Raw genomic sequence first — 25775 nt, forward strand, 5'->3', positions numbered from 1 at the left:
TAGAACAGTGTGTGAAGATACACTCCAAACTACAAGCTGTGCAAAAGTAAAGTACTGTGATTTTACCACCAAAGGTGTTGAAGAATAAAAGCGATGGGCTGCCTCAACTGTAAAGCAGTATGTAGATGTAAAGGATTAGCATTAATACAATTGTTGATCACCTGTGCTGCTGGGAGCCATATTGTACTGAAAACCTCAAGGTTCCGGGCTTTCTAGGTCATATTATGATCTAAACCCATGGTTTCAGCCCCTGCTTAGATGGAAGTGGAGGGATTTCCGGTTTTTGCTCCCAGAGTTTTAATTTACTTTGAACTTCTGATGGTGCTGGCAGGAGGTAGCGCTATAATATAATCTTTTCCCCCAGAAAGTTTTTCTCTGACTGCTAAAATTGGATCTCAATATTATAAACCACCTCCCCTTTTTCCATGTATACGTGTGTGTGTGTGTGTGTGTGTGTGTATTACCTTTGGGTGTCTACATGTAGTGAGTATCATGCTTCCTCTCTCAGTTGTGATTTTGTAGATGAGACCTTTTTTTTCCCCATGAATATTATGCCTTTCTGGGTTCTGTGGTGGCTTCAAACTATGGGTTATGAGGTACATTAGCAATTGCTTTTAAAATTCTCTTCTACAGTGGTTCTCTTTATTTCTCACCATATATAGAATTTGCATTTCCTGGAATGACATCTTGCTTTGTAGCTCCCCCTATGAGGTTATAAGATAATTGTGTCCATGTATGACATTTTCCTAATGTTTGGTTAGTGGCATTTGTTAGAGCTGGTTTTCCAAATGTTGGCTAATTGGTGATTTTTGAAGCTTGGTTTCTTTCTTTCTTTCTTTCTTTTCTTTTTTTTTAAACAAAAAGCAGGCTTGCATTTCCTGTTTTTCTAATTTTATATTCCATGGGTCTTAAAAAAAGTGCACTGTGGTGATTTTATGAGCTTTCTGATTTCCCAGGATACATGCTGTCCTGACCTACTGCTTAATGCCTGTGTCCTGCTTTTGCTGTTTTTACAAACCCTTCGTTATTTCTGTACTTCATGATTATTTTTAAGTTATTGATTAGGAAGTGTTCCAGCATACTCTGTGTGGATTTTTTTCTGATTTGTCAACAAAATGACTTCTCCCTTACTAAATTGGCCAAAAATCAAGGGGAAATAAAAACTTAGCATTCTGTGTAAAACTTTGTTATTCTGTAGTGAATAGGGAAAAACAACAGCTCTGAAGTATGTTTTGGCAAGAGAATAACAAATCGTTGTGTGTTCCTGAAATGCATTTCCAACAGTCTGTTTCTACTCATGAGTTCAATCAGTCTATCAAGAATTACAAAAATAATGGGAAGTAATTTTTTTAATGAAGGGAGAAGTCATCCTTTAAAATACATCTTTTAAAATACAACTCACCTTGATACTCTAATATCTATATAGTTTGAGAAATTATTAGGAATTCCTAAGGATGGTAATGACTATTACCACTTTAAATTAGAAGTTTTCTGCTTTGTGATCAGATCCTTGTAAAGTAGATGTGATAGTCACAGGGCTGAAAAAGTAAATGGAAAATCATTAGGCACCACAGATGGGAACCACTATGGAACCAGCAATCTATTTCAAAGAGTTATTTGGGGTAGTAAACTATCAGTTGAGATTCTCTTCAAATATTTGGCATTTTTGCATTTACCATTGAGTTTAGATAGTTTTTTCCTTGTGTACAAGGAAAATTGAAAAACAGAAAAGTTAGGAAGTAGTGAATACTAAAACTTGGGCCACAGTCGTTAGGAGACTTGTACAATTTTAGGAATGCGAAAGAATGACTATTTTCCCTTTGGCTTATCTACTCAATAAGTCAGCTTTTGATACAGCTTTTGAAATATGATTAGGAAAAAAGGTACACATTGTTAAATTTTACTCTCTGCCCATTTCAAAAGGGTATGCTTGCTGGTTAAATATGTAAAAGCATAGTTAACTATAGATAACTATATATAACTGTGTGATATATACAAGGCTAAATGAGGCAAACATTTTATAACTAGTGGTTGGTTGTTAGAGAATATTCTCCTTTCTGAGTTTTTGAAAATGAAGAATGCATTTGAAAAAGCAAAGAATTGATGCACTCCTTAAGTTTGTTAATGAATGAACCCTGCATATAACTTTCTTGTTGCCTGAAATTATAGTTTCCAGGCATAATTTCATGGGTCTTATACACATCAAATAGAAGGTTTAAACACCTTACTTGGCAAGTTTATTATTACCTCAGTTTAAATGTTTCAGTGTTAGTTTTTTCTTACCTTCTACCTCCTGAAGAGTTAAGTTTCCTCTCCTGGGCTCCCGGATGCTGTAACTCTCCAAGTATGGCTTCCACTCCACCCTTCTTTGTGAGAAGTATAGCTCCTTTTTTCAGTTCTTATTGCTTCATAGTTATTCATACTTACATATGCCTAAGGGCTACTTATAACCTACCAAGTGAATTGTTAAGAATTACTGAAACATGGTATTCATAAACCAAAACTAATAAAACATAAGAATTTACTCTTGTCTCCCAGAGTCTGTCCTGGGAAACGTGGCACCAGTGCAGAGCTTCTTAACATGTCCTCTGCAGAGTGGGGCTTCCTGCCATATTCAGAAGGGTGCTTATTTAGGATCATCCTCAGTATTGTCTCAAATGAATCTTGGTTTTCCATTGTGCTTCCTTCCCCCCCCCCCGTTGAAATTACTATTAGTTTCATCTTTATCAATTTAATTTATGGGCTTTTGGTTAACCTTTTACTGTGTGGTTGGGAATATTCGCACCAACAATGTTTTGGCTTATAATTTAATGTGTACATGAATGTGTAGCAGCGCAGATAGAAATCTTCCATTCCCCTTTTGCTAATGCTGGTATATATAGTCACCTAAAAACTTGCTTGTAAAAGAGATACTTGAAAGTAAGTTCCTTTTTCACTGGAAAAATGGTAGAGGGAGCGGCCTCCACCTCGTGGACCTGACGCTTTATCCATAGGCTTCTATGGCATGTACTGACTGTATCACGGGTTAGGTGCTCAGTGTTGCTATCCTTCATCCCTTTACCAAGAGCATGAGGGACCTCTTTACATCTTTGCTTGGTGCCTGGCATATAAGCATTGGATTTATATTTATTAAATGACGTGTGAGTTTTTCAAAGTGATAACTCCTTTGGAAACACTCGATTTTTACAGATTTTAGAATAAATTCACTTAAAATACTTACTGACTACCTGTTAGTTTCTAATAGGCATCCAGTTGAGTGTGCAATTGTTTTCAGATAATGCTTTAAGTAGATCTCTTTAAGGAAAGTGTTGCTATTTATGCTGTCAACACATTTTGTTTTAATAGCAAAGAGTTCTCTGTAATAGTAAAGTTCTTTTCCTTCCGATCTGTGTATCATGTATGTGTTTAAATAACAGATCTATATGATTTCCTGTTACCTGGCCTCTTAGGGGGGAAAATCTCAAATAGTATGGAGTACTACCTTTGTTTTTCTCCACTGTACTGCAGCCATCATTAGCGCTTACCGCAGTTCCCCCCGTAGTATTTCCTTTCTGGGTTCAAGGCAAATTTTTCCATCTTTGAGACCAGGCAAGTATTATTTACTTTTCCTTTTTTGCTATTATTTGCTTTTGGAAATTCCTTACTTTATCCCAGCCCTAAATTTTATTTCTTGTTACATTTTTTGAATGCTGAAAGGATTTGTCTTTTCTCCTTTGTACTGTTTCATGTCAGGGCTGTATTCTGTAATTTGTTCTGCTAAAAAAAAAAAAAATCTCACCTGACCACAGGCACTACTGCTACTGAGTTAAAAACCTCAACATTTTAGGAGAAGCTTTTTCAAGATATTCCTCCTGTGCCAGATCAACCATAAAAGTTAACTACTTCCCCCCCAAAGATGTTCATTCGTCCTCTTTCTTTCTCTTTCTTTTTTTCTTTCTCTTTCTTTCTTTCAAAGATTTATTTGAGAGAGAGAGAGCAAGAGCCAGCACGAGGTTGGGGGGGTGCAGAGGGAGAAGCAGGCTCTCTGCTGAGCAGGAAGCTTTATCCCAGGACCCTGGGATCATGACCTGAGCTGAAGGCAGACGTTTAACCAACTGAGCCACCCAGGTGCCCCAAAGACGTACTTTCTTAAACTAACTTCTGTGCATAGCAGAAGGATCAGAATCACCCAGTGCTTTTCTCAGACAGCGTGAAGGTTAGTTAGAACCCTAGGGATAATAGTACCCTGTCTGGCTTAAACCTCAGGTGGCAGTGCTACGCAGATAGTTTTGCACACCTGGGTGACATGTAAAAATATCTTATTACCAGAACTGCTTTTCCTTTTGGAGGAAAAGTGAAGTTACAACCAAATATTTCACAGTCTTCCCCTTTTGCCCCTACCCGCCCCCCCACCGGAGAATATCAGATGCCTTAGCATCTAGAGACAAAAACACCCTTGTTAAAATATATCCAGGTGGTTTCTGTTTCAACTTGCAAGTATAACAGATAATACACTTTTCTTATCCACTTATTGTACTACACCAAATAATCAATCTTGTTGACCTCCCAGGTTTTCCCCATTTAAACACACTCTTCAGCCAAAAAAAAAAAAAATCATGGTCTTTGAGGTGTCCTGTAGAATATTTTAAAAGCAAATATATTTATGGGTAGATTTACCTTGGTAGGGTTTGAATAACATAGGTATATGCATTGGACAAAACTTGGCACATATATGCTTAAACTTGCATATTTCATTATATGTAAATTTAACCTCTAAAAATTTACTGAAGTCTAGTTAGTGATGCATGCTGAGTGATTTAGGGGGTAGTATACTGATGCCTGTAATTTACTTTGAAATGCATTAAAACCAATTAGATGGACTGATGATGTATAGAGATGGGTAGATGTGTGATAAAGCAAGTATGACAAAATGTTATTGTTAGAATGTAAATGGTGGGTATATAGGCGTTCACTGTAAAATTCAACTTTTCTCTGTGTTTGAAATTGTTCATAATAAAATGTTGAGGGGGCACTAAATGTGACACTGGAAGTTACCACTTGTAATACATTCACTGCTTTAGGATAAAGTCCAAAACATTTTCTAATGAAAGAAAACCATTAAAATTTCCAGTGTATTACATGTTGTTACTGTTCATGCTGTAGGATTTAGTCTTTGGGAATTGGGGAGTGGATTGGAAAAAATTACGGCATCCTGTAACACTGTTTTGGAATAATGAGGCAAAGATGACAGCAATAGTAATTTCATGCCCAAATTTTGGTTTTTCTTCCTATGGCCATCCATTTAACTAGCTTCTCCTTTCTTGGCAGCATAATCCTGAAGTCTTATTTTCAGGGAAAAGAAAGTGTTCTTAATGCCACTGAGCTGTATTATGATTGAATGCAAGCAAATATTTGAAGAGATGAATCATTGGTTCCTGGACCATTGTCAGACAGGGTTAGACCAGTTGGCCAGATGTCTCTGTGGTGAACTGTTTATGATGGTAGAGGTCTATGTGTTGAGAACCAGACCTCACCACTTTAACACTAAATTTACTGAGAGGCTCAGTTTGATTTTTTTTTTCCTTTCAAAGCAGTTTTAAAGTTTAAAGATAAAATGTAAAAATTGAATAAATCATAAGTGATACAGAAGTGGAAAAAATAGTCTTCACTTTCTTTTGTAAAAGGAAATGCTTGATTATAATTATGCTCTTGCAGCAAAATGGCTGTGAACAGTATAATGATTTACAAAGCATTACCATTTAGATGGTAAAAAGTGTCTCTACTAAGCAGTGGCATCCAGCAGTATCATTATAATCAGTTGATGATTGCTACAGCCACAGATCTAATCATTGTGTCTATTTAAATTATGTGACTAGCTTTTTTTTGTTCTCAAAATTGAGACTCGACCAATCTAATGCTAAGTAGTCTTCAAAGTTATGGGGAAGTATATAGGTATTTGAGATGTTTTGCCTAGTCCATTCAGCCTGTCAGCAATTGAATGACATTACCCGTAAGCAGGGTACCATTTCGGTTCTTTATGATGCTTCATAGCGTGGATCTGGTGGGTAACACAGGGAACTATTTTATTCACTGTGTTGATATGTACTGTATGTAATCATTAATGGATGTAACTGTATTCTAATGGTTTTTTTGGCTGCCTTCTCCAAAAGGCTATGTTCAAAGATAGTCTTAGTTCATTTTTCTGGAAAGGGAGATAAACCTTTTTGACCCCAGATGAATCACTCTGTAGTGTTTCAGTCTGTCCCTTCGTTCCATCAGTGGGTCCTGCCTGTTGTGACAGGTTTTGTGTTAGGTTCTGTAACACAATGATTTCCAGGCCTGGCCACCATCAGAATCAACAGGACAATTTTAAGAAAACACTTGGTTGGGCCACATCCTAGAAATTTTGATTCTGGAGATTTGGAGTGGAACCAGGAATTTGCATTTTAAGAAGTACCTAAGCATTTCTAATGCCCATTGGCTTCGCGATGATGAAGCTACAATCCCTTCCCAGGTTCTTTGTCTGAAAGTATAGATAAGTAAAAATTATTTTAGTACAGAGTAGATGAGAGCTATAAAAGATAACTTCTTTAATTATCTTAGTGGTCTTAAATCAGGTCTTATTCCAGAGTCCACACATCCCAGATTATTTAGTTACTCGTTTTATAATAACATCTTGCATTTTTGGTTCCAGTGCGTTAGGCTCTGTGCCACATTTGACATACTCTATTCCATTTAATCCTCACTGTAGTACTGTGTAAGAACTATTATTATCTCCATGTTTTAAAGTGTGTCAATAGCCAGGGTAATTAGACTACGTAGCTGTAAATATTGCAGGGCTGGGACCTGAGCCCAGTCTGTGAGACGGCAAAGCCTGTGCCCTTGCTGGAGTGGCCTCTGGCATCCTGTAGATCTGTAGGCTGAGTGTTACTGTTTTAAAACAATGGTCCTTGGGAAGAGGACCACATAATGTTTTTTGGAATGAGATAAAACAAAGCTGTGTAAAGTATAATTGTTTCGTTTCATTACCCAGACTTTTGCCTAAAATATTCATAAATTGTTCCCTGAGAAAAGTACCACGAGTGATGAAGATTTCCAGATGAAAAGCTATACATTCTTTAATGCTGAATAAATCTAAAAGGTCAAACACTTTGTTCATTAATGTGCCCTGCCTTTAGGTGTAACCCTTAAGATTCTCTTTATGCTCGTTTCAGGAGGTTTTTAAAGATGCCAGCTCTTTTTTTTTTTTTTTCTTGTATGTTTCACAGACTTTCCTTTGAAATGCCTCACAGCTCCTCCCACCTAATTAACCTCTTCCTTACACCTGGTCTTTACAGTTAGTCCTTAAAAGAGAAAGTCTTTGGTTTTAAAATATTTGAAAGCTTTCTTTCTTTCTTTCTTTCTTTCTTTCTTTCTTTCTTTCTTTCTTTCTTTTTCTTTTTTTTTACTTCGTCTCCTCCTATGACAAACTTTGTAGTTAGCATCATCTTCTGGGTCATTTAGGGAAAATGGCTCTTGGAAGAAACTGACCTGAACTATACTGGAATTCAATATGAAAATAGAGGGGAAAAAAGCCCACTGAATTCTTGTCGTCTTCCTCCAAATTTAGTCAGATTTTTAAAAAATACCTGCATGTATTAGGTATCTTCCATTTACTTTGGAACTATAAATAAAAGGAAATCTGCATAGATTAATTCTTTATCCAGGTTAGCCAAAATTTTTTTGGATAAAATGAAGTTTAAGACTCTGAGATTCAACAAACTTTTTTAAGCCACTGCTTTTCTCATAAGCATTCCCAACATTTCTTGTTACTCTAAATAGCTTTACAAGTGTTGGTATTAAACTATAAGGATCCTCTGTTCTCTGGGACTTAATCTCACCTTGACATTCTCAGTTCATTACCAATTTTTTCTAATACTTGATTGGTCTCCCTTCCTTAAGTATACATACCTTTCCCAATTTAATCTGTCTGGTTGGACTGAATCTACTATTTGCATGTCATGCGTGTCGCAACTTCCATTCTGATCTTGTGGAAAGGCTCAGAAGCTTTAGAGAGGCCAGTAGAATTCCCTCTGCTCTAGTAACCTTGACACCATGGAGCAGTTTAGGGTGAGAAAGCACGTGGCCAGGAGATGAAGCATTCCCGAATAGAGTTCCCTTGTATTGAATCCTGGATCATTCCTTCTACCATCCCCAAAGTATTAGTTAGTTTAGACACAGATTTTTACAGCACGGTGAGTAAGAAACTATGACAATCCAGAGTATGGATTTCGATAAAGTCTTAACTGGGATGAGGAGCAGTTTTAGATATTCTGGTATAGAAAGATGTATTGTGGGTACCTGGGTGGCTCAGTCAGTAAGTGTCTGCCTTCAGCTCAGGTCATGATCCCAGGGTCTTGGGATCGAGCCCTGCATCGGGCTCCCTGCTCAGCGGGAAGCCTGCTTCTCCCACTCCCACTCCCCCTGCTTGTGTTCCCTCTCTTGCTGTCTCTCTTTGTCAAATAAATAAATAATCTTTAAAAAAAGAAAGATGTATTGTTAAGGGGGGAAAAGCAAACTACAGAACAATGGTTATGACATTGTCCTAGTTAAGTTAAAAAAAAAAACTTTGTGAGTATATAATAAAGGTGTGGAAACAGACATTTGAAGCTTTTAGCAGGGGTTACCTCTGGGAAAGGGAATGGGCTATGAAGAAAACCTGTCTTCTCAGAAGAGAGGCGTTCACTTTTCTGTAGACTGTATGTAGCATTTGGGTCTTAAAATGAACACACATCCATTTTTTGTTTTAAGATGTTAACAGATAAAGTTTTAATATAATACTTTGGGATTTCAAGGTGGGCAGCCCTGCCAGAAAACCTTGGATTCTTTACCTCCTCTCATCTGAATTGTTCCAACAGTGCCCTCTGTGAGAAGGGCGTGAGCATTGCTTAACTGTTACGCTTTGGTCTTTCTCAGAAAGTAGCATAATTTATAAGATCAATTGAAATTTACACCAGTGACCCTCTTAAAAGCATTGTTTCTGATTTCCATCTTCTGTCCTTTTGAGCACTGAAATCTCTTGCTTATCTGCCCTCTGAGGGGAATTGTCTCCCGTGGTCCCTGCAGTAATGGGAATGGTATTACTTCAACTCTTTGCTGGTTTAGATTGTGTCCTCTTTTAAAAAGCTATTTCCAGCCGAGACCTTGCCTCTTGCGCCTACCTATACTCCAGTCATATCCTTTTAAGTATAACCTGACTGTCTTGGGGGAACCAAGAAAACCTATGGTATTACTTGGTTCGGCCATTGCTGTCTTGCTATTTTGGAGGGAGATAATGTCTGTTGCCTCTCTTCTCTCTTCCCATTCCCCCTCCTGCCCTTCCTTTTCTTATCCCTCGCCCTCTCTAGACCAATTAGATTAGATTATTATATGTATGTGTAAAGATTTTCTATCTCCGTCTGTCTCCTTTCCCTCAGTTTTCCTCCATGAGCAGAAATTAAACTGGGCAAATATTTAAAAGAATTTGCTGCGAATCTGTCCCAATAATGGAAGTAACTTCTCTTGCTTCTAATTCTAATTCCATTAAATCTAATGACATTTTATTTATGTCTGTTCCTGAGTGGGTACTCAATATATGCAGATTTAATTATAAATAACCGAATGTTGAGTCGAGAGTACACACTAGTCTCTATTCCTTGTGTCCATTTGTGCCCCTGTGGGCCCTGTCTCCACGTCTTGGTGTGATTCTTTGCTTTCTGTGACCAACCCCACCCTGTCCATTTTCTTCTTCCAGAGCCTCCTTTCTAACCCTAACCAGATTCTCTCAGTTTAATGAAGAGCAGGTTCTATCATTAGAGTTTTTGTTGATGAACGTGCCGTATGGGATAATAATGGCCATCTATTAATTCCTGGAGGGCAGGGCTGTGCCTTGTCCGTCTTTGTTCTCCCGGTGCCGGCACGGTCCGGACACAAGGTGCTTAGTCAATATTTTTAGACAAAGATAATTGGTGCATCCTTCTTCGTAACTTTGTAGCAGACATATCGTACAATAAACTGATCATTGTGAAAATGTAGCCTTGTGATACATATTTGCCTCTCGCCAAACAGTTTTGCTTACACAACGGAAAAACTTTGTAACTGCTTGTGTGATTTCTGTACATTCTCAAGTGTCCCTCCAAATGGGAAATCTATGCAGTTTGGTGATTGTGTTCAAGTGAAATACTCTACCTGTTATTCTTCTGCATATCAAGTGAGTGCTGTCACGTTCATATCATAACTTTTTAAGCAACAAACATCTGTAATTAGTCTACTGAAACATATTAACTTTTCTCATACATTTAAATTTTAAAAGGAGATAGTTCATTTTTTTGAATCCACAGGAGTCCTTGAAACAACTGCACATATTCTTCTAATGTATTTCTGTATAGGTAGAAACACACACATGGTTTTAAAAAAAAAAAACAGTGGTAACTCGTGTTTACATGGGAATGGTTTAGCAATCAACTTTATAATATGATAAAAAGGAATTCTTAATTATTAGTTTTCTTATGCAAAGGTATCTCTTTGTGTTGGAAACCTATAAACATAACCAAAGATGATTTATCATTGTAATCCTAATGCCTACAAAATCAAACTAAGAAAGTTTTGAGTAATTAAGTGACCTTGGATTCATTTTTCATTTCTTCTCTTTCTTTTAGAACTGCCGCTGGATGACCCGGATTCCCTGCAATTGATAATGTTGGAGATCAGTTCTACAACTTTATTCCACATTCAGTTGTTAAAAACAAATAGAATGCAAGTTCCTCGACTCCAGATTATGAAAACAGTACTTGGAAAACTGAAAACTATCTAAATGATTGTCTTTGGTTGGGCCGTGTTCTTAGTGAGCAGAAGCCTTGGCCAGGGTCTGCTGTTGACTCTTGAGGAGCACATAGCCCACTTCCTGGGGACTAGAGGTGCCACTGCTACCATGGGTAATTCCTGTATCTGCCGAGATGACAGCGGAGCGGAGGACAGTGTTGACACCCAGCAGCAGCAGGCTGAGAACAGTGCAGTACCCACTGCTGACACGAGGAGCCAACCCCGGGATCCTGTTCGGCCACCAAGGAGGGGCCGAGGACCCCATGAGCCAAGGAGAAAGAAACAAAATGTAGATGGGCTAGTGCTGGACACACTAGCAGTCATACGGACTCTTGTAGATAAGTAAGTATCTGACTCCCTAGTCACCCCCTTTGCAATGAAAAGTGTTCTACAGGAACCATAACTTGAGTCCTTCACTTCATTAGGATATATTCACCAAGCCATGAGCTTATAAGGCAAGAGAGAATACTTTATTTCTCCTCTGATGGCAAAGTAAATTATAAGGTTTGATGTTTTTACTTGCTATATCTACTCCTATCTGGAAATGTCTAAACATTTTGATAGCAGAAAACACTAATTAAAGCTACGATCTTTATTAGGGCATGTAGTAAATGTGGAGTGAGTTTGTGTTGCAAGCAGCAATAGGAAATGGTTTCACAGAGACCAACTCTTATCTTGTTTGCCTGTCTATACCACTGATGAGAGATTCAAGATGAGTTACTTTTCCAAGAGCATGGCTGCACGCACTTTCTGTTGGCAACATAAGGACGTAGGTCAAGGAGAGTATTCCTCCTCCTCCCTTCTTGTATCCCTTATTTGGCTATCTTAGATCCATTTGGGAAGCATGTAAATTGAAACTGCAGGGTGCACCTGTACCTTTTTTGTTTCTCCCCTGTTTTGTCTAACTCTAGGTGTGAAATTCCAGATTGAGTAACAGTGAAATGGGAGAACATGGTTCAGGTTGAAAAAATATTTTGACTTAACTGTACAGTTCAGTAATTAGGAGCAAAAGTTTTAGAACCATGGTGGACCAGGTTTCAGATTTTGGCCCAGCTCCTTAACTAGCTACATGACGCTGGGTGAGTTACTTCCCTAAGCCTCAGATTCCTTACCTATAAGAGGGGAAAAATACCTTTCTTACAGGGATTATCATGAGATAATATATATAAAGCATCTAGCGTAGTGCCTTGCACATTCCAGTTGCTCAACGGATGATCGTTTGTGGGTTTAAGTTATATGTGGGTTCTTTTTGCTTCAGCCTCTGCTAGCAAATTTAAGTATCTAAATATTTGATCATCGCATTTATAAAAACCCACTTTTAATTCCTCAAAATTACAGCATTAAGCAAGGTATACCTGTGCATATTATTCTGAGGTGATTTTTTTTTCCCCTCACAGAAATAAATTTGTTTGGCACATTTTTCTATCTGCCATAGAACATGCTGGGGAAATGGGGAAAGGTGGCTCTTACAAATATTCTCCATAACCAGTTCATAATAAGTTTATTAAACCAGCCTTTGAAGTAGTTCTGGTATCTGAACTAATTTAATGTTTGTATTTTTGTAGAAAATATTTACTGAATATAAATCTATGCCATTTTCATCCCTCAAACCCAGGCAGGGGGCTAGAAGCTGTTAGTTAAAGTTTCTTCATGGTGACATTTAAAACATACTATAAAATTATAATGAGAAGTTGCCCTTCCCAAATAAGGAAGTAAACCATAAGCAGTGTTATTTAAGCCCACTGGAAAAACAGGTACAGAATAGGCTTTGCCATATTTTTTAAAAGAATGATTAAGAGTGTGTGGGAGCAAGGTAGGAGCTTTATCACCAAGTCTTTAGAAAATATTACAAATTATAAGTGAACTTGTTGATGAAGTGCATAATTCACTTACGTGAAGTGAGCAGCATACATTTGAGTAACAGGGTCACTTTTATCTTAAACCTGCTTATACCAAATTATAGCTATAACTCTTCTGAGAATGGACAAATAGGGCAGATGGGGAGCAAGTGTGACAGGAGCTGTTAGAGAATCTAATGGCAAAACAGGGTTCAAACAGTTAAAAAAGTCACTGTAGCTTGTTTTTCTTTTTTTTTTTTTTTAAGATTTTATTTATTTATTTGACAGACAGGCAGTGAGAGAGGGAACACAAGCAGGGGGAGTGGGAGAGGAAGAAGCAGGCTCATAGCGGAGGAGCCTGATGTGGGGCTCGATCCCACAACGCCGGGATCACGCCCTGAGCCGAAGGCAGACGCTTAACAACTGAGCCACCCAGGCGCCCCTGTAGCTTGTTTTTCAGAAGCTACTAAAGGAGAATTTCATAACCTATAAAGTTGATAAGGCTGTTAAAACTAACCACGAATGATAGGACAGATGGACTTAGTACAAGTGTACGTAAAAGGGTGAATGCAGATGTCACAGTTAGAGAGTGATCGGCCTTAATTGTTCTTCTCTTTCTGTTTGTTACTTCAGAAAGGGTGATGTTGCTGAGAGGAGAGCAATTTCTAAAGCTATAGTGAGAGAGTTGCTATAGGAAACACACTTTGAATACACTTATTTTAAAATCACTTTGAAGTTCTGTTATTTGCATTTTTTTGGTAGAGACTTTTTCCTCAGATTATAATGGTATCAATTATTCTCATATGGTTTGGAACTATAATTTATGGGAAGTCCTAATGGAAGTTTTTTTCTTCACTGTGTGTGTGTGTGTGTTTGTGTTCTGTCTCTCTCCCTCTCTGTCACTCATGTCTTTCTGCCGATCTCTCTTCCTGTCACTTTCGTTGTCATCCCCATCCACCTTCAGGCTATGACTGAACCTAAAATTGATAGTTTTGAGTTCCCATGTCACTGTGAGAAGCCCAAGTCCTGCTGCATGGCTTTCTTTGCCTTTTCTGTCACTGGAGACTTGCAGCTTGGTATCAGTTCTAGCTCAGATGATCACTCATAACTTATCAACTTCTTTCACTGAGCAGGGAACCCTGTCCAAGCTGCACAGGTGAGGTTTTGATCCCCATTACCTACCACACAGGCTCGCAGCTCCTGGTCACCTGTCTAGTTCCACACAGTGAGCCCTGTTGTCCCACAGCTTTAGCTCCTGCCTCCTACCAGGAATTTCTGCTCCCCTTCTGTTCCACAAAGAAGTTTATCTTGTTCTTTGAATGTAAGGATGTGGGTGTCCTTTTAAGTGCATCTGCGTAGAATCGAGGTCCTCATAGTCCTTATTGGTCACTGACTCTGCCGTATTTTTATTATTTTTCCCTTTTTCCCCCAACCCCGTTGTCCCCTTTGCCACCCACTATCCAAATATCAGTGGGTAACCATTCTGGTGAATTTAAGGTATGTTCTTCCAGTCTGCCTGCCGTATATTTGTTTATGTCTGTATAGGAAATTTATACTAGTGTTTTATGTGTGATTTTAAAAACTTACATAAGTGATAAAGTTGTATAAATCTTTTTAACTCCTCTCAACATTACGTTTGAGACCTATGTTACTGTATGTAAAGCTACAACCGCTTCTGACTCCCGCAGAGTATTCCTTTGGTGGAAGTAGTATATTTTGTTATCCTGTAATCTGGTGATAGTCACTTAGACTAATTCCAAACTTTTGTTCCTACAAGTGACACTGCAGCAAATAACCTCATATGCATCTATTACCTGTGTAATAGTTTGTCTAGCACTGTTGGCCACATTTAGTTTCATTACTGCCAGACTGCTCTCCAGAAATACTCGTAATCAGTCAGTTATATCATTTAAGACAAATCTTTTAAATAAGAATGTTCCCTTGTTATGGAAAGATACAGGATATGTCAAATAAACAGTACCTAATGAGTACCTGAAATAAACTTAATAATTCCCATACTACAAGATTATTCTGAGGATTAAATGATTGAAGACAATAGTTTTTGCAGTTTTCTTCACAGTAAAACAGAGCCACAATATGTAAGTAAATGTAAATATATTCCCTAAGTAATTAGATTTACCATTATTTGATGGAAAGTATTTCATTCATTACTGAAGTTCCCCTAAAGCACCTCCTTAAGATTCCTGGGATCATAGATTGAAAACCTACATGAATTAAGGTATATAATGCCATTTTAGAGCAATGTCTAGAATTTTTTTTAAAGACTTAATTATGGGATGCCTGGGTGGCTCAGTCAGTTAAGCACGTCTGCCTTCAGCTCAGGTCATGAACCCAGGGTTCTGGATCGAGTCCTGCATCAGGCTCCTTGCTCAGTGGGGAGCCTGCTTCTCCCTCTGCCTGCTGTTCCCCCTGCTTGTGCGCACACCCTCTGTCTGTCTGACAAATAAAATCTTTTCTAAAAAAATAAAGAATTTTTTACTTGAGAGAGAGCACAAGCAGGGGGAGGTGCAGAGGGAGAAGGAGAAGCAGACTCCCTGCTCCGCCGGGAGCCCCAACGTGGGGCTGGATCCTAGGACCCTGAGATCGTGACCTGAGCCGAAGGCAGATGCTTAACCAACTGAGCCACCTGGGTGCCCCCAGTGTCTAGAATATTAAATAGCTCCTCGCTTAAGTTTGGTTCCTTTTTCTTCTAACACCCATTTTATGAAGTTCAAGCAAATAGTGATATTTCCCAGAAGAACACTTAAAAATGAAGATGTTTATGTAGGCCCTTGCTTCCATAAATCCTCTGTTGGGATTGTAATCTCCCTTCCTGGTGTTTCTTTGAGGTAAGTTGGAGGAAGATGATGTTGACCTCCCTGGCTCATCTCATTGGCATTAGGCCTCTAGAGGAAAGCTGAGAGTAGTTCCCTGGCCTCCAGTTTTGTCCTGTGCTTTTACTTCAGGCCAGTGGTGGTCCCTCCTTTGCCCTCCCACCCATTTTATTTGCGGGCCATCACAGACGGTGGCCTTGGAAATGAGCACATGTGGTGTGTATCGGTCCTTACAGAGTGGAGCTGCAGCTGTCTCTTCCGTCGTCTCTCCGTACCCATTCGTGTTCATTTCTTCTTTCTCTCTCCACTCCCACTTTGTTTGAATTTTTATTTGGAATTGTCATTTCTTGGTTCTTCAAGTTTGATATCTTGACTATTTGTTTTTCAGTGATCAGGAACCTCCTTATTCAATGATTACATTGCACGAAATGGCAGAAACAGGTATTCTTTTCTTAAAGATTTCTTAAAATACTTTCTAATGAATTGATTATGAAGAAATGTGGCCCACTTTTTTTTTTTAAATAAGATTCCAAAAGTACTTAACACACATGACCATGAAAAAAGCCATTAGTGTATGGAGAATTCCTGTACAGGGGTAATAATTAATAACCACTGTTATGTTGCATCCTGAATATATAGCTGCACCTCTCAGTATTGGTTTTATTTCACTGAAATTATTAAAAGAAAAATTTTGTTGGGATTTGATAGATCTTTGACCATAGCCCTTCCAGAATGGGGAGGAATTTTTTTGTCCCTCAATTTCCTAAGTGTCCTTCTGAAGTAGAGCCAACTGCTTCAGATACTTAATCTTCTCAGTAAACTCGTATGTCATAAATAAGACGCTGAAACTATTTTAATTATAATTTGAGAACCCAGGCCCATAGCTTCAATTTTCTCCAAATGAAGATGCCTCCAAACCAGGCTCCTACAAATTAAGAATCTTTGGTTCTACCATGATGACCACAATTAATGACTATGTCCATGCCATTGTTAGCTGCTTAAAAGCTACAGGATGAAAGCCAAAAGTGTTTCTATTTTATTGTGAAGTCACTTTGTGTTATAAGTTCTATATTTTCATGTTTTTAAAATAGTGGCTCCACCATATAATCTTCTTGATTTGCTCTTAGATGAAGGATGGTTGGATGTTGTCCAGTCTTTAATTAGAGTTATTCCATTGGAAGATCCACTGGGACCAGCTGTTATAACATTGTTACTAGATGAATGTCCATTGCCCACTAAAGTAAGTTAATACTTGTCTTTTATGAAACTGTCACCTATGCCTAAACACAGGATGAACAACCACAAAGAACTCTTGACGTAATGCATTTCCTCCTTATACATTTGGGGTCTGTTTCATTCAATATTGACTTCATTATGTAAACTTGTCTTTTATTACTGGTGAAGTGCTACATCCTCTATCAATAGCTTATTATAAAGCTTTAATTTAAAATGTTAAAAATGAAAGCATTTACATTTGAAATGGCAATCTGTATTTGAAATTGAAAGAGAATGTTCAATTGCTGAGCTGATTTCCTTACCTTCCACTAAACAGTTTTCTCATTACAAAAGATTTTCTTTAATGTTTTCTATTAAGAGAAAAAAACTGTGATACTGAAAGCACTTGTGAATCTTAAACGTATTAAAGATTGGCATAACCTTGATTTTCCCTTATATAGAACAAAAGTATCAAACTTTCATTGCCTTAGTCCATATGTTCTATGGACTACTTTTTTTCAAATTTTGGATGCGGGCAGCTTTCATTTGTTTAAGCCTCAGACATTTGGGCGCAACATGGAAAAACATGGACAGAACAGAAAGGCCTTTGGCCTAGTCACTGGTGAACTGACCTTTGCCTAAGCTCGTAAGAGGTTTCTGTACAGTTTGCCTCAAAAACTCTGGTGAGATTTGCTCTTGCTTGATTTTAAAAGAAGAAGAAAACCTGTAAAGTCACTTTTTACTTCAACATCACTAAGGCCCTGTTGTTATCAGTCATTTTGGCACTTAAGTGGATTTAGTGTGATTAGTGAATCAAGAGTATATCACATATTTTTGATACAACTGGTACATTTTGAATGAAGGGGAATCTAATAATTCATGTAGGAAAACTTCCCAGTTGATCAAATAACATTTCCCATCAATACTGACATCATTGGGTGCGTTATTTCATTTCTTTATGTTCGTTCTGAGTTAATTTAATAGCTGGCAGTAGCTTTCGGCTCGAGTAATTCCCTTGGGGGGAAAAGCCTAAGTAATATATTTATCAAATCCACTTGTACATTTTTGTTTTTAGGATGCACTCCAGAAACTGACTGAAATTCTGAATTTAAATGGAGAAGTAGCTTGCCAGGACTCAGGTCATCCTGCCAAACACAGGAACACATCTGCAGTCCTAGGCTGCTTGGCTGAGAAACTAGCAGGTAACTGTGGGAACCTCTACCGAGAAAGATCTTCTCAGTTGTTTGACATAAAGGGGAAGACTGCACTGCAGGTCTTTAATCAAACTTGCTGTACCAGAAAGGAGTGTCTTCCTCCCCCTTCACCCCACCCCACCACCACCACCAAAAAAAAAAAAAAAAAAAAATTGAGGGACAAGAGGGACAAGAACTGGAAAAAAATTACTCAAAGGTCAAAGAGATGAATGCGATTTAATTTAGCTTTGGATTTTCAGAGAGACATTTAAAAGAAAAAGTTTTACTTATTTGCTTTAAAATTAAGAATAAAAAGCTAAATTCTGTAAAGATTATATAGGTATATATTTATGCATATGATAGATAACGTACATGTATACACTTCATAAAGTTTAGCCAGATAATGGAGACATACTAAGTTGGGGAAGAGAAAAAGGATCTTTAAATTGGAGCAGTTCCTGAGAAGAGAAGCAGATATTTAACTTATTTATGAACATTACCCACTTTAGGCAAGTTAACATCGAAATCCAGGTGAATCGCTCAGCTAGTTAGACCGTGTATGGTGGAAGAAACAACGGATTCAAAATCAGGACACCTGGGTACTGGCTCCAGTTCTTCCAAGTGTGCCCCAAGTGCACTGGAATGAGTCACTTCACTGTGGGCTCAGTTGCTCAGCTGTGAAATGGGAACAGTGCTATTCCCCGCCTCAGAGCCAGAGGCTTAAATAAGGCAGTGTGCATGAGAGTACCTTGCCAAACAGTTCAAAAAGCTATTTTATTGTTCTTAGCTACTGATGAAAAAGAATATGGCCCATTTCATTATATCTCATGTTTGTTGTGTTTGTCCAGGTCCTGCAAGTATAGGCTTACTTAGCCCAGGAATACTGGAATATTTGCTACAGTGTCTGGTAAGTAAGGCATCAAAGCCAGTTATTCTTAGTCATCTGCAACTGTGCATTTTTCTAAAATTGCCAGTTTAACCACTGGCACAGAGAATGGAATTAGTTATAAATTTTATTTGCAGGTGTTTCCTGAGTGTTTATTCCCTCCTATATTAAAAAAAAAAAAAATGAGGGTGGGATAGGAATTCATTACAAGCAAAAGCAGCCAAGTTGGTCTGGTCTTAAATTTAGTCATAAGATAGCTGCTGTGATTGGCTTTTGTGTGTATGTCCTTAGAGTCTGCCAAATGGTAGTAGGGACCTCCACAGTGGAAACAAAATCACATGGCATTCCAAGCCAGGAAACTGTCAGGTCAGATTGCCAGTGTATATAAATCTCTCCTCCTTCCCTCCCTCTCTGGCTACTGCTCTTAGAACTGTTGCCATAGTGTATTTGATCTATTGTCTGTGAAGGTTATGGTTTGCTGAGGTGGTGCTGTCAGAGCGCTCACACGGCTGGACTGCAGACTTGACTGGTCTGTATTTGTAAAAGTTATTTTTGCAGGCCTGGTGAGCACTGGCCTTCCTCAAAATCTGAAAGACCTTATTTTTCAGTACCTATATGATATGTACTTAAAACACACACCGCTATGCTAAGCAAGCACTGTGGGGATACAAAAGTAGTATTACAGTCTTTTGTCCTCAAGAAACTTCCTGATTAACTGAGGGAACAAAACTACCCAGACAAGACACTTAGCCTCCGTTTTATGACAGGATGTGATTAAGGGCAAAATCACGTCCTTCAGACGTAAGTGCCATAAGAGTTCTAAGAGGGTGATGGGGAGGGGTGGAAGATAGGGGTGGTGAGAGCTAAGAGAGCCTTGGGAGACAGGCTTCCCCATGAACTTGGGCCCTCAGCTGGGTGATATCATAGGTTAGTATTTGTCCGTGCTCCCTGGAAGGAAAAATGGGTTTCTTGGCCAAACGCATCACCAGCAGAAACTCAGAGATAGGAATGGCCATGCTCCTGGCATAGTACAGAGAATTGTCTGATCAGGAGACAGTGTTCAGAGGCAGGAGGACAGACCTGGGCAGCCTGGTGGGGAGAGCTCAGAGCCTGCAAAACCAGACAGGGATTGAAAGCAGAATGGCAAGAAGCAGAGTGCCGAGCAGACTTTGTTGCGAGGCAGGCTGGTGGTTATATGAGCTTTGCAGAACCTTTGAGCCCCAGGGAAGTGAGTAGGAATCATCTGATGTCCTAGAGTTCCTTTGCAGGCTCCTAACAGATCTGTGGGAACGATGGCTGTGAGGTGGGATGTTAAGCAGGAAGACCTTTCTTTAAATGGGAACACCTGTGATGGGAAGTTAAATGTAACTGGAAGAGTTTGAAATTGAAAGGCCAATTCCTTTCAGAGAACAGATTGAAAACTAAGCCATTAGTTGTTCATTTCATCATTTGTCATTTTGGAACTTGGTAATGATGAATCGCTCCTTTAAGGGCTTTGAATAAAAGTCATTCTTAGCTACAATTCTAGGTTTCTGTTTGGCTTGCTTAAATGAATATAAGAATCAGCATGGTTTTATTTCACAAAGCCCTAATACAAATGTTACTAAGTAGAATAACATAGTGCTTTTAACAGAATACTTTTGAAATCTACATATCTATCAATGGACCCAGTGACTTCCAAAAAATAATAGAAGATTTTACGAGACTCTATCTTGGTTCCTTGTTACTAACAATATTACCAAACAGAGAATTAAGGACTTAAATGAGTAAAACTTTTCTGACTGCTCCCAACAAATCTAGCACATATTGGGTACGAAGAGGAAATTGCTAACTTGCCGCCTCTGCAGGGGAATGATGTTTTTGCTTTTTGTTTTTTTATCTTTTGTTGTCTTTCAGAAGTTACAGTCCCACCCCACAGTCATGCTTTTTGCACTTATCGCACTGGAAAAGTTTGCACAGACAAGTAGGTATAGTGACTTCTTGCACTAATGATCTTCTGAATCGGTTGTTAAAAATCTTATTTTTCTTACTTACTGGATGAGCTTATGCTTTGAACCCCATCAAACATGCACACGTTCTGTTTTTGTCTGGGTAGATGCCTCAAGGCCAGTAAGATGTAACAGGGACAGAAGCCAAGAGTCTTCTCACCTAAGGATCAAAACTTGTGACCATGATTACTCACTTTTTATAGCTAAAAAGTTAGTGATGAGACTGCTACTTCCCAGAAAATAGTTGAGGCTCTTGGGCTATGTCATTATTCTAGTTTCCACATTTTCTGATTGCCTCTCCTCGCTCCTTCCCACCCCTTACCTGCCCCACAAATCATCCCACTCTTTCGTGGTTGATTCAAGGTGTCTGTCTTCCCAAACAGGTGAAAATAAATTGACTATCTCTGAATCCAGTATTAGTGACCGACTCATCACATTGGAGTCCTGGGCTGATGATCCTGATTATCTGAAGCGTCAAGTCGGTTTCTGTGCCCAGTGGAGCTTAGACAATCTCTGTAAGTAGGTGTTGTCCTTTATTAAAATGCCTGCTTCCGTGTCCAAACCCATTTCTTATATAGGATCACTGTTCTTCATTTTTGTAATAGTGAGTGTGACGCTTTCCTTCAAAGGGCCTCTACTGTAGGTTGGCCATACTGTAGCAGAAAGTATTCTAGGGACCCTCCAGACAAGAATTATATGGCATACTTCTAATTTCAGCACTCTCCTGTTCAGAAACTTTTACTGGTATCCTACTTCCTGCTGCATCCTGGCTGTTAATGAGATGGCAGTGTCCAGTCACCTCTTCCCTACACAAACTGTGTCCTCACTATCCTGCAAGCAGGCCCCAGTCATCCTGACCTCTCTAGGCCTTTCCCTCACTTGGAGTTCCCTCTCTTTACTCTTCTCCTTATCCTAACGTGGCTCTTCAAAACTCAAGACACACCTTACCTATGCCAAGAGGGCTGCTCCTGGCTTTTCTTTTTCTCCAAGGGCTGCTAGAACTAAAACTGCCCTCCCTTAGTTAGCACTGGGCTCAGACATGGCTGGATGTGTGTACCCCTCCTCTTCCCCCAGCATTGTGGACAGCTGCTTTGTGCACAGCCTGTGTGGTGCCAGTGAAAGAATCGTTCTGAAAAAGTATAATTTGGATTTTGTTGCATGCATAATAACAAATATAGGGAACAGAAGCATAAACCTAGCGGTGCCGTCCTAGCTTGTCCCAGCTTTTGCTTGATTGACCCTCGTATGGTAGTGCAGCAGAAAGGCAGGGTTTTAAGTCTCCCTACCTATTCTGCCATTTCGGAGCACCTCCACTTCTTAACTAGAATGGCAGCCAGCGATGACACTAGCTTTTTTCCCACAACAGCCTGCCTTAGAAACATGACCACTTTTTCTTTTGCAGTTTTAAAGGACAGTAGGCAGCTGACCTATGAGAAAGTGGACTTGAATAGCATTAGGGCCATGCTGAATAGCAACGATGTCAGCGAGTACCTGAAGATCTCGCCTCATGGCTTGGAGGTAAAGCTTTCATGGGTGGAACGTGCGGGGGGGGAAATCTTGTTCTCATTTTCACACCCTGGTTCTGAACAAAGAGCCATTTCGTGCAGAATAGATGGAAATTTATGTCCTATTCCAAGAGTGGTTAGAGGTAGAAGTGGCAGGGAAAGGGTGTTTGGGATATTATTTACTCCTTTATATCCCACATGGTGCCATACACATAGTAAGCATTGTAATATTTGACGATTTGTTTTTTTTTGTAGTTTCAAATTTTTATTTAAATTCTAGTTAACACAGTATAATACTAGTTTCAGGTGTAGAATTTAGTGATTCATCACTTCTGTACAACACCGGTGCTCATCACAACCAGTGCCCTCCATAATCCCCATCACCCATTTAATCCATCCCCCCACCTCCCCTCTGGCAACCCTCAGTTTGTTCTGTATAGACAATCTGATTTCAATTCTGTTTTCAATCTCTGCCACTTCATTCAGCAAAAGGTACGAAGACTGGAGTTTCTAAAAGAGGCCCTTCCTTTTTGAATCCCTGCATCACCAATTATATTCTGTCTAGTGCTTCCCCTCCTCTCTGTACACTGGAAATGCTGCTGATTTTGTGGTGCAGGTTGATGAAAGCTGCTTATGTACAGGAAGGCACCATCAGGCACCAGACACGTCAAGATGAAAGAGCTGTTTGAAGAATGGCTGCGGACAGCTCTTTGATCTTACATTATTGCCAAATGCTGCTGTAGTTTTCTGCTTTCAATTATTTTTAGGTACCCCGTCTATACCCTTCAGTGTCCTCCTCTCTCTGCATCCTAACAAGTGCAGGTTAAGGCCACGTTGATGCATTCGTAAAGATCCTACCGGGACGGTAAAGCTCTGTAAATACTTCAAAAAGAAGCCTCGTTAATGCTTCCTGCAGCCATCTTTGAGGACTTCCAACCCTGTTAGAACTCCCTAGGAATAAAACTATAAAAGAGAGCGTGCTTCATTCTGTTTTGCACCTTGTGTCACTGAGGATGCACGGAGAAGGAAATGACCATCCACCAGAAGCTTTAATAAGGAAAAAGACATTCCACCTTTGGGCAGTCACTTAACTTCCGCAGTCCTCAGGCATTGATGGTGGGCTATCGCATACTTTGGTTTTGCCAGGCTCGCTGCGATGCCTCCTCTTTTGAAAGCGTGCGTTGCACCTTTTGCGTGGATGCCGGGGTGTGGTACTATGAAGTCACCGTGATCACTTCTGGTGTCATGCAGATTGGCTGGGCCACACGAGACAGCAAATTTCTCAATCATGTGAGTACCCTAGCAAATGGTGTAAATGGGGACAACAGCAGTTTTTTGGCGAGTGGGGTGGAGGACACGAATTTTCCAGATAGGTTTGCACGATGATCATTTCTTGGGCTGAACCACATGCTGCCAGATCCCCCACAGGGGTTTGCTAACCCGGTTCAGGAATAGGAAAACAAGGGAAATTGCCCCTCGGGGGTTTTTTTCCCCCTCGAGTTTTAAATTTGCACCTAGAGGTTGGGTGTGTCCTTTGTCTTTGTAGGCTCTCCTCGGGCCCCAGCCACATTTCTGGCTCAGTTTTTTATTGGAACCCGTGATGACTTTTACCTTGCATTTAAGCTATAAGAACTTTGTAGGAATTCTCTTCCTTTCATAAAATACTAAATGTTGGCTTGACTTCTTTTATTTGACTTTTACTTTGTAACTAGTAGGCACATTTGTTTTCGATATTTAGCATTTATCTTTTGTTATAGAAAGCTGTCATGTAAAGAGGGAAGATGAAACCCGCTAGAAGAAGCAGGATTCAGCTACCACTATTTGCGTGTCAGAGGCTGGGGTTCCTCCCTTTCCTATAGATATTGATTTCTTGCCAATTTATACCATTCTAATGCCCACCCTGAACAGATTTCTTGTGTTATTCCAATTTTAAGCTGTTTGGAATTAATTCGGTTTCGATCTGGAATCTTTTATGGACATAGGATTTTTACCCTTTGAACTGGGAAAACCCCTTGGATTATTTTGTTAATCTAAACAATAGTCTCCCATATGTAAGGTCCTAGGATGGGTTTTAGAAGTGAACCAAACTGAGCTTGCCTGCCAGAAGCATAGTTTTGGAAGGGGCCCTTTCAGCAAGGTTGTATAGCATCTTGGAATTTTGCATACCTTTTGCTAATAAACTCCTTGCTGGAGAGACAATTGGAGGAAGAGGGCCAGTAGAGAGGTCAGATTCTTGTCCAGGATAGAAAACTAGACCCCAGTCTGCGCTTGCTTTTGTTGGGAACTTTCCCTGATGAAGGGCCTCCTCACTGACTGGGCCTTAATTAAATCCTGGAAGCGTGGGGCTTGATTGTCGCACCATGAAGTCAGAACTACATGGGTCTGGAGAACAATGCCAGTAGTCTCTCAGTTCTCACCTTGGGCCCTGATTTAAAGCAGTTCGTATCAGTTACCCTGACAGCCTGCCCCAAAGGATGTCCTGAAGACAGTTTTTTTAGGACTTGGGGGGGAAAAAGGTTTCATTTCCAGAGCACTGTCATTTTAGAGCCAATCGTCTGATTCCCACCACAGTTTTTACTGTCATAATTTCCATTTCCCAGATGACAAAACTGAGACTGAAAGAAGGACCTAAAGAATCTCAGACTAGAATTCAGTCTCCTTCCTGTTCTACAGTAGTTGTTTCCTTCCCATGTGAAAATGGGAAGAATCCCAGAGAATTAGCTAGTCTTCTCTTTGGATATAAACAATTGTTCCAGAACTAGAAGAAAGATGGATTCCTTTAGGGGGGAAGCTTCGATTTGGCATGTGTTTCTCTTCATTTGGCAGCAAACACACCGCAGATCTAGGTGTAGTATATCTGATTCTGAATGTTGTAAATATTTTTTGTTAATGACCAGTGAAACTAGATCATTTTATCTGGTGGATTAAACTGATTTCTCCCAATAGTTGCAAAAACTTTGGCTCAAATTAAGAGGCTTAAAATGCTGTTTTCTTATCCTCTAAATTGTTTTAATATACTTTCAGTTTCTTTCTTTAAAAAAAACAAAAAACATTTTTTCACTGATCCAAGTACTGGTTGATTCCCTGTTAGAAATCAGTGAAGTCTGATACCTCCTTTCCCAAATGTAGGATTTTAATCATGTTGCCAAGCTTAAAACTTTGTTTCAAATGGACATCGTTCTGGTAATTCTGAATCTTTTTGCCTATATAGACAGGGTGTGGTTTTATCCCTAGATACACCCAGTTTCTTGAAAACATGAAGTCTATCCACAGTGCCTCTTGTTTTAACTCTTACTGCTTGGGCTTTGGTTTTAAAAGGATGATCAAAGTGTTGGGCTCAGAGATAGAGCATTAAAATGAGAAACTTAAGGATAGTCCTTGTTCAGGTCATCTACAGAGTAGTTTGTCTTGTGTTGTGTGTTTTTATGGAGGTTTGGGTGGAGCAAATCTTTAAGGGTGCATTTTGAGTTATCTGAAACATCTTTTGCCTTTTCATGA

General features: G+C 39.3%; 1 protein-coding gene across 2 annotated transcripts in view; it reads left to right on the forward strand.

Annotated features, from left to right (window-relative positions):
* Window positions 1–25775, forward strand: part of RSPRY1 (ring finger and SPRY domain containing 1) — a 43108-nt gene that overhangs the window by 1226 nt on the left and 16107 nt on the right. For both annotated transcript variants that reach the window (XM_045806852.2, XM_045806853.2), the window contains exons 2-10: window positions 10656–11160; window positions 15879–15931; window positions 16618–16730; window positions 17781–17907; window positions 18747–18805; window positions 20681–20747; window positions 21156–21287; window positions 22175–22290; window positions 23424–23567. In XM_045806852.2, coding sequence (XP_045662808.1) covers window positions 10811–11160; window positions 15879–15931; window positions 16618–16730; window positions 17781–17907; window positions 18747–18805; window positions 20681–20747; window positions 21156–21287; window positions 22175–22290; window positions 23424–23567 — 1161 coding nt within the window. In that variant the 5' untranslated portion in view covers window positions 10656–10810. The remainder of the gene's footprint in view (window positions 1–10655; window positions 11161–15878; window positions 15932–16617; window positions 16731–17780; window positions 17908–18746; window positions 18806–20680; window positions 20748–21155; window positions 21288–22174; window positions 22291–23423; window positions 23568–25775) is intronic.

Source organism: Ursus americanus, chromosome 21 (genome assembly GCF_024610735.1).
Source record: "Ursus americanus isolate L20-20 chromosome 21, mUrsAme1.1.p, whole genome shotgun sequence".
NCBI classification, from domain to species: Eukaryota; Metazoa; Chordata; class Mammalia; order Carnivora; family Ursidae; genus Ursus; species Ursus americanus.